General features: G+C 43.1%; 1 protein-coding gene across 2 annotated transcripts in view; it reads right to left on the reverse strand.

Annotated features, from left to right (window-relative positions):
- Positions 1 to 10182, reverse strand: part of Tspan12 (tetraspanin 12) — a 63519-nt gene extending 53337 nt beyond the window's left edge. Inside the window, exons 1-2 of one of the 2 annotated variants that reach the window (XM_031381252.1) lie at positions 9874 to 10182; positions 8836 to 8974 (exon numbers count right to left, since the gene is read on the reverse strand). In XM_031381252.1, coding sequence (XP_031237112.1) covers positions 8836 to 8901 — 66 coding nt within the window. In that variant the 5' untranslated portion in view covers positions 8902 to 8974; positions 9874 to 10182. Of the gene's footprint in view, positions 1 to 8835; positions 8975 to 9803; positions 9836 to 9873 lie in introns of those variants that run through there. The other variant, XM_031381253.1, reaches the window with a different exon arrangement.
- Positions 10183 to 11509: the final 1327 nt, after the last annotated feature.

Below are 11509 nucleotides of genomic sequence, written 5' to 3' on the forward strand. Positions count from 1 at the left end.
AAAAAAGAGGAAAAAAAGAAAAAAAAATCATTTCTTTTGAACTGTATGTTTCAAGACATTTGTTAAATGGCAGGATGAATAAAGCCTTGGCTTTGAAGTTGTTATTCCTTTGTAAGCATACACATTGATCGTGGCCAGGTACGGCAGTCTGCACTGGAGACACGAACAAGGAGGAGCTGACACTATCTCCATGATGCAGTTCTCTAAAGAAAGAGGACACACATTGCCATCATCAGAAGCGTGAACGTGCAACTGCAGACTGTACTAAGTACAAGAAAGAAATAGTCCAAGATGCTTTTAACAATTCTTTCTGGGCTGTCTGACCTTGTCCGCAAGGTCAATGGTACTTCTCTACAGCCGCTGAGATCTGAAGAGCAAAGTCAAGTTCATGAGAAGGGAAAGGATAAAAAGGATTTTCCAGTCCAAAGGAAAAGCAAAAGTTCCAGAGCAGACGGCAATAGGACACGTTCAGGAGAGGGGAATTGCTCCTGGGAGCGCACAGCCAGGCAACGAAACTTGTCCTCAAAGCTACCTGAAGGTGCATGTCCTTGACCACATGCAAACAACGGAAAGCCACTGAACTCTGGACTCCAACTAGGAATCCCAGCTCTGCACCTTGTCAGCCTATAACGCTTGGTATGACATTTGATTTTTACTTAATCTCAGTTGTTATTTTTTTCACCTTTAAACCATCATAAAAAATTCTACTTTATAAAAGATTCTTAGGATGAAGTAGATCCAAATATATTACCTGTTATTACCATACATCACTTTTAACACAAGAGTTTCTCTTAACACTTCTCAGTGTAAACTGTTCCTAAATCAGTTCATAAATGGGATTATCTGATATGGGAAGGACTGCCGAGTGAACCCTGCACAGAGCTACTGGCCGGCCATTCTCCATCTTAGCATGTCTCCAATGGATCCCAGCTCCACTTTTCTCCAAGCTTTTTGTCCCCCTCACAGTGTTTACCAGCCTAGTGAATTGAGTAATGAATCCTTCAATCACGTCGACTGGCAGCTTGGCAGACAGCCTGAACCTCTCCCTCTTTTTTGCTGGACATTTAATTAGTTTTGAAACCTTTGCATGCTTCCTGAGAGAGGCATCTGGCAAATCCCTCCCCATTTCCTGCTGCTTCAGGCTCATTCAGGCCCCCATCCTCTCTTGTCAGGATGTAGCAATCATCTTCATAAGACATCTCTCCAGCTCATAGACTCCACCTCCACAGTGCAGAATCAAGCAGGCACATAGCTGTCCTCAAGCTATTTCCCAACCTCCATGTCCTCTTCCCTCATCTCCCTCCTAGAGAATAAAGTATAATAGCCCAAGGAGGTCACACAAGGCCCTCTTACTCATTCTTTAATCTATCCTCCAATCCTCTTTGTCGCCAGCTCCTTCCCGTAGTTGAACAATGATGGCAGTCCTTGCAAAGGGCACCATTCACAACCCCCAAGCTCCCATGTCTGTTTCTACTTCTGCTGAAACACCACCCTTCCCAGGCCTTCCAGTCCTCGGGATCAAAGTAACCTCCACTTCTCCTTGGACACCAGCCCAAACATCAGTTAGAGTGGAAAGATTGTCCCCGGGCTCCCTCTTTATCCACAGCACTTGTGAATGCTCTCTGCACAGCCCTCTGGGAGCCTCCACTTCATTTCCTGTTTGATTCTACCCATTAAAAGAATACTCACTCAGTAATAGGGCCTAATACCAGTTAGGTGAGGGAGTAGGAAAAGAAACCAACTGAATGGGGATGTTTTCTACTCTCTATGCAAGCTGAGATCTTGAACAAACTCAGTTGCTCTAATGGGAACTAAATTTCACCTAGCTGGGAATGTTATGTAGGGGCATGCTGGCCAAATGGCAATATAGTGGTATACAATGCAGGTTAGAAACTAATATAGGAATGCTTTAAACTATAAACCTTGCATTCTACACCATCTCACTGTGTTCTCCTAAGAGGTGTCTACCAAACCTGGCAACTGTACCTGGAGCATGAATCGAAATAAATATCAACACAAAGCTTTCTACCAAGGTAAGCATGCACCTTTGAAAAAGAATAGCTTAAATGCTTAGAAACAATCACATCCTCAAAGAGCGACTTTACAGTGAGGCTGTGATGATGGAAACGGGGGTGGGGGGAGGTGGGAGGGGCACAAACAGAACCAGGTTACACTGAGGGACTAAACAAAAGTGAGACTGAATCAGTCCAATAAGTCTTCCTGATATTATGTAAATCATTGAACTTTCTGTGGATTATCCAAATTAGTTTTTAATTGGTTTAAACTTGTATTTCCCATTTTTGACCAAGCTATACATAGTTATGGGGCATATCGTATTCTAATTTATGAACTTGATATGTATGAATCAAATTGGGGACACAATTATTCACCTGATATTCATGACCTCCAGTACTATCACAGACTATTTAATCATAGAAATAATTCTAAATATATAGAAAACAACGCATGCATTACTTTGTAGATATGCATTGGACATCTGCTACAACTTGTCTTGTGAAGTACTTAGAAAAAATGCTTCCTCTCAACAAATAACTAAAAATATGAAATTTGCTCTATTGAGAGCATGGTCTGGTTTCTCCTGAATCTAATTGGGGGGGGGTATTAAAAAAAATCAAGTTGTTTTGTAAATCAGAATTGTGTGTGTGTCCACATTTCCTAAGTTGTGTTATGACACAGACCTATAGTTTGCACAAACTAGGTCATTGCCAAAAGCAAAGCTTTTAAACCCTTCAACTGCTTGTATAAATCGATCTCAGAACGTGCCAGCAGCTCAGATTCTCTTCAAGAATGGCTACCTTCCTGAACTTTCCCTTGTATGTCAAATCTGTAGCAAGAATAGAATGTCAGTAAGGTCTAGATCTTTCTTATACTTCTCTCTCCACAAAGAGAACTCCAAAAAAGAAGACAGGTTTTCATAAGCACATCTACTCATCTTGAAAACACTGAGGCTGAAGTAAGCACTTTACTTCTTTAAAAACTGACTTGTTACTTAGTAAAAAGTAAAATAAATTTTTGTTTGTGTGGAGCCAAAGCTACATGTTCCCCTGATACTTCTGCCACCACCCTGCGTCCCTTGCCAGCTTCTCTTGTAGGAGTAGATGGTAGAGATGGAGAACAAACACACAGCACTATTTGTCAATGTCTTGAAAGAACAGACAATGGTAACAATGGCCAGAAAGGTTGAGAAATTACCTATGCGCATAATTTAAGCACAGACTCCATTAATTAGAAGTGGCTTAATCAGCAGCACCCGGAATGAGAATTTTCATATATTATATATATATCATATATCAGATATCAGATATCATGAGAGTTTTCCTATATAATCATCTTTCCCTACAGATTATCACTCTCCTTCCCTGGACTGGAGAGACTCACTTTTAAGTCTCTCATGATGAGCAGAGACTTCTTCATTCTCAGAATCACACTGGTTTCCAAGAGAACTACTGAGTCAGCTGCAGGCAAAGCTACTCTCCCACTGCCCTAGCATGCAGTTGTTTATTGAATGAAGTCGGGAGGATGAGCAAGGGACCCAATGTTCCTATCTCCGATAGGAATAAAATTCAGAATATACCATCTAGTCCACAAATGCCCTCTATGAGGCACACAGTGACTTAAGCCTGTGATAGCTAAAACGTGATGCGGTTTTTTCTGAGATAGGGTTTCTCTGTGTAGCCCTGGCTGTCCTGGAACTCACTCTGTAGACCAGGGTGGCCACAAACTCAGAAATCCACCTGCCTCTGCCTCTGCCTCTGCCTCTGCCTCTGCCTCTGCCTCTGCCTCTGCCTCTGCCTCTGCCTCTGCCTCCCAAGTGCTGGGATTAAAGGCATGGGCCACCACTGCCCAGCTTAACATGATACATTTTTAAAAAACTAGTTTTGCTCTGATTAATTTTTTCATAATGGAAATCTATTTTTAAGAGAGCTCAAAAAAAAGGGGGGGGCTTTTCACCACAACTTAGAAAGAGTTTTTAAAAAATAACTTTTTAAGGTGTGTATGGTAGAAAACCATCTCACTACAGATGCTGATGGCCAGAGAAGAGTAGGAAAATTCCTTCCATGCCTCCTGTTGCTTAGTCTATCCCCAACCCATCGCTAAATTATGAGCGAGATGTTCTGCTCACCTGTGGGCTTTCTCGGTCTCTTTTCATGTTTAATTAGGGAAACCCACTCTCAGTATCCTTTACAATGGTAAGCAAGCACCAACGCCACTCATTGCAAGGTGAGAACACACTCAAACACTACAGAAAGGGTAGCATGCTTGTAGGGAGTTATAAATACACATTTTGTGAAATATGAAATATCTGCCATTGTTACAAACTCTAAAAATAGTCATACCTACTCATCTTTATAGTAACAGACACAGGTCACCTAAGAATAACACTTTTAAAAGTGAAGAAATCTTTCAGGTCTTCAAGTAACATAACACATCATTTGAAAGAGGGAGAATGTGGTGCTTCAGTTAAGAAGAATCGTCCCCCTTCTGCCATCTTGGGCATCGAGGAGCATCATCTCAAACAAAAGTCTTCTCCTCAGTGGCCAAGATTCAGCATTACTTGGTATGTTCGGCCCCGCACACAACGCAATACTCATGAAACACTCGAAGCCAGAATTGATGGCTTGTCGCCTTGCAACTGTGGCAGAGTCAAGCATCTTCATACTGTGGAAGACACTGAACAGATGCCACATTGGAGTCACAGCTCTTGGCAGGAATGAAGAGAACACAGAACACTGGGGTCTGAGGACTTGTTGGCTGTTTCCTCTTAAACACACCGACACCTCATACTTAAAAACCTTGAAGACTCAAGATCTACCCTTTTCCTTAAAGATTCTTCAGTTTCAAGGATAGCAAAGCAAAAACTATGTAGGCTGTCTATGTTTTCCCAATTAGAATGTATTGTTCTCTTCCAAGGGGTGGGGTGGGGGGGAGCCTCACTGGGCTTGGGAAAGGGATTGAGTACCAATACAGTATTTAAAAGGTATTAAAATAAACACATTCATATATGTATATTTCAAAGGCAAAAAGTAGAAGGTTCTGCTCTCAAGCTCTATGGGTAATAAGGGAAGGTTTGTCAACTTGAAAACAAAAGAGGAAAGCTCCCCTGGCTATGGTCAGGATGTGAAGTCTGATTTACAAAATAGCAATGCAGATTCCTTATTTGTTTGTCCTACTTATAATTCCAATGAGAAGTAGAAGTCAGCACTTGTTCCTGCTGGTGCAGAAAGGGAATGGTTCAGACTAACTATATGACAGAGAAACCCCATTAACATGTTAAGAGCTAAGGATATAACTCAGTGATCCCAGTACTTCTCTGGCGTGTCCAAGACCTTCAGTTCCTTTCCAGCACACACATGCGCACACACCCTAAAGCACACACACAGGGAAGTTTTGCAACATGCTTAGGTAACTCTCCGTGAACACTGTGGACTGGGAGACCAGCTCTGGAGGCCTTGGAATGAGCAGGTGGACAGGGAACCCTTCCGTACTGAGGATGCTGACTGGACATCACTGCAAATACCTTCAACAGGGTTCCTGACAGTATCGCTTCTCTACATAGGGATAGATAAGCAAAACTGGGCTCTGACTTCCTGTTGTGATGCTCACCAGCAGAACTCATCTGAGCACTGCTTCCTTTATCTACAGAAGGAAGGAATGGGAAAGCAAGCTTCTTTTTCCGGGCTGTGAGGAGAGCTGGAGAGGAATGGATGCCAAGGAGCAGGCCCAGCAAGGAGCTGAGAGCTGCTCTCAGTTGAAAGGATTTTGCTTTCTCTCTGAAGATATTTGCCCAGGTTTCCCAAAGTTAGAATAATCATTTCATAAGATTTTATCAGAAACTTTTGTTGTTGTTGTTTATCTGCTGTGTGCTTTTCTTTTTGAAACAAAGTTTCATTTTGTATCCAAGGGCTGTCCTAGACCTCATTACCAAACCAGGCTGGCCTTGAATGCACAGCATTCTCCTGTGTCAGCCTTCCTATCACAAGGATTGCAAACATGGGCCATCATGCTTGGTCCCATGGATATTTTTAACTGGATGAAAATTTTAAAAAATTGTAGGGCTGGCACTACATGTCAGTCCAAAAGAGCTTGCCTAATATCTGTGTTCAATGGTTTGAATCCACATACAGGTAGAAGAAGGGTGTTGCCTTCACAAAGTCATCTTGTGATGTCCACCCACAGGTCATATCAGGGGAAGACCTACATGTCCATCACACACACACACATTTTAAAAAAATATTAAAGTCTATATGGAAAAGGAAACTGTAACCAAGACAAAAATTGTTGGAGCTATAAAAAGACATATGCTCACCTACAAAAAAAAAATTGTAAAAATGTGTTTCACGACTGCACAACAGATAAAAATCAACAAGGAAAAGGGCAAGCCTCTATAAGAACAAAATGGGTAAAGAGAATAAAGTACAAAAGGAAATGCATCAAAAATATGTGTAAGCATATAAGCAGGTGGTCTTCTTATTGGTACTGAGAGATGCAAAAGAACAAAGAAATAGTAACGTAAGACTTTCAATCTTCAGATTGGTCAGAATTGAAAAGCACAGTATTCCTGCATGGTGGAAAAAGATACTTTCAAACAAATGATGATAGTATCTACTGATGTCTTTGTTTTTAAGCTATTGAATGCTCAAAGTTACTGAATCAACAGCACTTCTAGTCAGGGCAATAGTAACGACCACTCCTACTGCCAGGAATAGTAGCAATCCACTTCCTGTTTGTCTACTTGAGATTATCAAGATTGTGGTAACTGCACTGGCCACGGGCCTTCTACACAGCACTGTGCCATTGTTGGGAATGTTCACAACACCTCTAAAAATATCCGTTTTAGAGACTAGACAGCCAAGGCAATAAATTTACCTGGGAAATACATACTAATCACATATGAGCTATTTTGTATTTTACTGTTTTACTGATGTTAGCTACATTTTGCTGTTGTGTTTCTGCTGTCAACACACACATTTTGGTGTAAGCAATATATAAACAAGGCATATGAATGTGACTAGACTCATGTGGGTAATGATAAGGAAATGTTATCTCTATCTAAAGCAAATTAAAATACAGAGAGAGCATTGTTACAGATGAGATAATTGGGCGGAGAGTGGGGAAGACCTAGAGATAGAGGGGATGGCGATCTAGATAAACATACGAATAGGAACCACATACCCTCATAGACAGAAAGTTGAAGGACCAGATAACAATAAAAGAATAACATTTTGCAGTCCCTGGTAGCATAAAGGGGCCTGCAAATGTTCGAGAGGAGTGTTTTTTAAACGCAAATTTCATTATTCCAAAGAGGAATATTTTTTGCAGAATGATTTGAATTTTCCCCAGTGTTTGATTTGTTTAATTGAATAACAAGAGATCTTATTAATGAGAAGGTTGGGAAGTACGCAAAGGCTGTGTGTTAAGGATACCATAGGGTGGAGCAAGGGTGCCGAGTTCTGTCCCTGGGCACACCGCGGAATACCTGGCCTTTACCACACCATTTAACTTGCTCTCAACTTCCTGATTTACAAAGAAAAGAAGTTCAATAAGGCCTTCCATAAAGATCCCTTTAGTGTAAAAGTGTAACAAGCCTATCACTAAGAAGAAGAATGTAGGCAAGTGAAAACTTAGCAAAAGGAGTAATACCTACATATTTTAGAAGAAACAGAGCTCAAAGTCTCAATACTTGGTAGCTAAGTAGGTAAGTTAATGAATAACTTTCAAATGTGCCCTTTTAGAATTAAGAGGCACAGTAAAAACAATTAGTGATTTTTTTTATTTGCAAATGCTGAGTGTAATTACTCAGTGCTTTACTTTTCATATTAAGTTTTAAAAGTTGTCCTTTTGGATAGTGCTCAAATGACTTATTAAAGACTTAACTTGTCATCTTAGAATGCTGTCAATCCAAAAGGAGCAATTTAACAAAAATATCCGCCTCTAGAGACCAGCTGTAATAGCTGTCAGGAAATAAGGGGGGTAGCCAATGCCAGACAGACAGAGAAATAAATACACTGCAGGAAATGTTAAATATAAATTATTAAAGGGACACACAAATGGCACAAGGGAACTTGTTTAAGTATGACAACCTTCTGAAGTAACATTCAGATTTTAATACTCATATTTCCATAAGCATTATAAATAATACAACACTAACACTTGATGAAAATTTGCACAGAAAACACCAAAAGTCACTAACTCAAACAGCATAAATTCCATGGGCTTTTAAATTGTATGTATTTTGCTTCCTTAAATGGTTGTTTTTTTTCCAAAAGCATATATAAAATTCCTCAAACATTCCCAACTTAGAAAAAGTTATATGAAAACCACCTTTTGGACTATATGGAATTCCCTTTAAAAATCTATCCAGACTTTTGGTAAAATATCTAGGAGTGAACTCCTTCCAAAGAGTAGTTGCCCCAACAAATTTTTATAGGCTGCGGTAGTGACGTAAAGAAAAAAGTGTAAGGCTTGCACAGTTACCTAAAATTCCTGCAAACTAGCGGTTCCAGATTAGTCTGTCAGTCTATTATCTTCCAGTTCAAGCTCGTGCACTTATTTATATCCTTAGATTAGCTTCATGTTACTGGCACTGGTATACAGGAGTGGCTTTTTTTTTTTTTCTGATTACAGACAGAATGGAACTTGAGCTAGATCAAAGGTATTCTAAGAAGGTCAATTTTTACTTCTCTGAACAACAGAGGGTGTGAGCTCACAACGTTTATTAACGCTGAACCATGCCCTTTGGCGCCTTATCTGGTAGTAGAGAAAACCGGCTCTATCCCCAGCTGCTGGCATAGCAGGACTGTTAGTTAGGCTTACCCAAAAGAGCAGGTTGAGGGCGTAGAGCAAGCATCGCAAACACTTCACGGAATCTTCTCTGGCCATTGTGAGTCTTGGGAAGGAGAAGCCCCATCCTCTCACCACATTCTACTGGTCCAGGCAGAGCCACAGCAGCTATCTGCAGGGGCGGGCACAGCAGAGAACTAGCTTCACAAGTGAGCCCCTTTGCCAGCCCTCAGCTGCGTCCCCATGCCTAGTTTATTTCAGAAGTCCTCTCATCAAAATTCATTTGTTAGAGTCTTAAAGAGAACAAAACTCCCTAAAGTTCTCACTTGGCACCAGAGAACACCTGCTGCCAAGAGAAAGGTTGACTCTGGATGAATGAAGACGTACAGTAAACTAGTTTTCCTGGGGGACCGGTGGCATGGCCCTTGAGACTTTTTTTGCTGTCTCCCGGGGGACAGCTTTGTGTCTCTGGAGATGCCACAGGCTCCATTGCTATCCCTATCCCAAAGTACACACACACACACACACACACACACACACACACACACACACACACACACACACACACCCCTCTCGATCTCTCTGAGCACCGGAATGCCCTTCTCTGGGCAGCTCCTGGGCCCTTCCTCCGTGTTCCCATCCCACCACCAGGTCGCACAGTTTGGGTGTGAACTCGGGAGCCACTGGGGGCGCAGCGCAGAGCTGGGATCCCGCCCGGTGACTAGGGTTTCTTTGAAAGAACGTGAGAAATGCAGTTTGTCGTCCGGGAATAATGGATGAGCCTGGGGCGGGGTGGCGGGGAGGGGACATTGGAGAGTCAGGGCCGGATCGGCTGTACCCAAGCTGGACCGGTCATCATTCACTACCACCACCTCCTCCCAGATGCGCAACCTCGGGGCCCCGCATGTCGCCGCGACACTGAGGTCCCCGCCGCCCGCTGAGCACAAAGCCTGCGCGGTCAGGCAAAGTCACCGCGGCCGCGCGCCCCCGGCAGGACGCACCGCGCAGGGCAGAAGCCACTCCGGCTGGCGGCTGGCGGGCAGGAGAGATGCGGGACTTGTGGCCACTCACCGTTCGAGCTGCGCTCCTGCCGGGAAACAGCCGGGGACACACGTCAGACACTCATCCGGGCAGGGACGCTCCTCCCGGAGAGCCAAAGGGATGCATCGGCTCCAGCAGCAGCCGTTTCCTTGTCTTTCTCTCCCCAGCCGTCGCCGTCGCTGACTCCTGGGAAAAAGGAAAAAAAAAAAAGTCCCGGGCAGCAGTCGCTGGAAAGTCTCTACTAAGCCACCTCCCAACGCCGCTGTCCCTCCCAAGTCCTCGCCAAGTCCGGACAAGGCAGCAGCGGCAGCCAGGGCCAGCTGCACAAACTCTCAGCGCATGCTCGGCCGCTGGCTGCCGGGTTGGGTCCTAGTGGGTGTTTCTTGTCCCTCTCACCCAGAGTGACACCCCAGAGAGATTCTTCACTTCTGCAGGATAGAATGCCTGAGAGATTAAAAACCTGCAAAACCAGGAGGAGTCCTGGCCGCAAACCCCTTTAAAAGGGTGGCGTCGAGGGAATGGAGGGTGGGTTATAAGGAAGCAGACTTTTATTATATGAAAATATTTGTGTTTGAGAAGGGGGGCCACGGGTAGCCCAACCCAATTCCTGCAATGAGAGACTAGTTTTCAGGACCTTTGTGGAGCCGCCTCCGGTGGCTTGTCATTAATGTCCTGCCCTGTGAACCTTATTGATTTGTTGCACTCCCCGATCAAAAGTGGGTCAATAAATATATAATACAATATTTGTTTCCCACTCTGATTCACTAACCTTTGCAAAACCATCTATGTATCCCTATACAGATTTAGCATCCAAAAAGGGAAAAGACCAGGTAATTCTTTCACAAGCAATCCAAAGTTTTCAGACTCTCTCCTGATACAGTTGTCTTGACAATGTTCAAAGTGTTGATTTAATCTGGAAATGCACACAGGATAGTGAGTCTTTGGAAAGTCACCTTGGTTTTGTTCTTGTTGTTGTTGTTTGGTTTGGCTTGGTTTGGGTTTTTTGTTTTTTTTTTAAACTAGAGATTCAATGGAGTATCACAATAATCACAAAGCACATCTCCAAACCTATCTTCTATTTCAGAAGTAAGGCATTTTCACTCTTAAAAATTAAAATTGCTGGTTCATGTTGCTCCCATAAAAGACTGGGTTTTATCCTTCACAATAGTAGACGTTGCTGTGATCATTTGTTCCCTCTTCAAATAGCAAATAAAACCTCACCAACAAATGTGAGTTACCTGAGATCCAAGCAACATCTTTGAGAAAAACTAATAACCGGAGTCCTCGGGACCGCTTGCAGCTGTGGTCTGCGTCCATCATCACCTGTCTGCTGCGTGGCCAAAGCGACAAGGAGACGTGCTCTAAATTGGTTGGCACTGAGGTCAAGACCATGAGAGACAATGTGGATGCCCAGGGCTAGGGTATTAACATTCTTCCTAAGCAAATTACTAAGACGACAAGTTCTAAAGGGCAAACAAGAAGGACAGCCATCCACACAAATTGCCAAGAAAACGGTCCAGTCATCCATCCATCAGATGACTCCCACTCCAGTAACGAGTGGCTTCTGAAATTGTGGGCGGGGCTTAGAAAGCCGCTTTCATCCTTCATCCCTCCTGTTCACAGGCAAGGGCAAGGGCAGCTGCCTGCTTCCCAAGAAAGGCAACTG

This window comes from Mastomys coucha, unplaced genomic scaffold (genome assembly GCF_008632895.1).
Source record: "Mastomys coucha isolate ucsf_1 unplaced genomic scaffold, UCSF_Mcou_1 pScaffold20, whole genome shotgun sequence".
In the NCBI taxonomy this organism is placed as follows: Eukaryota; Metazoa; Chordata; class Mammalia; order Rodentia; family Muridae; genus Mastomys; species Mastomys coucha.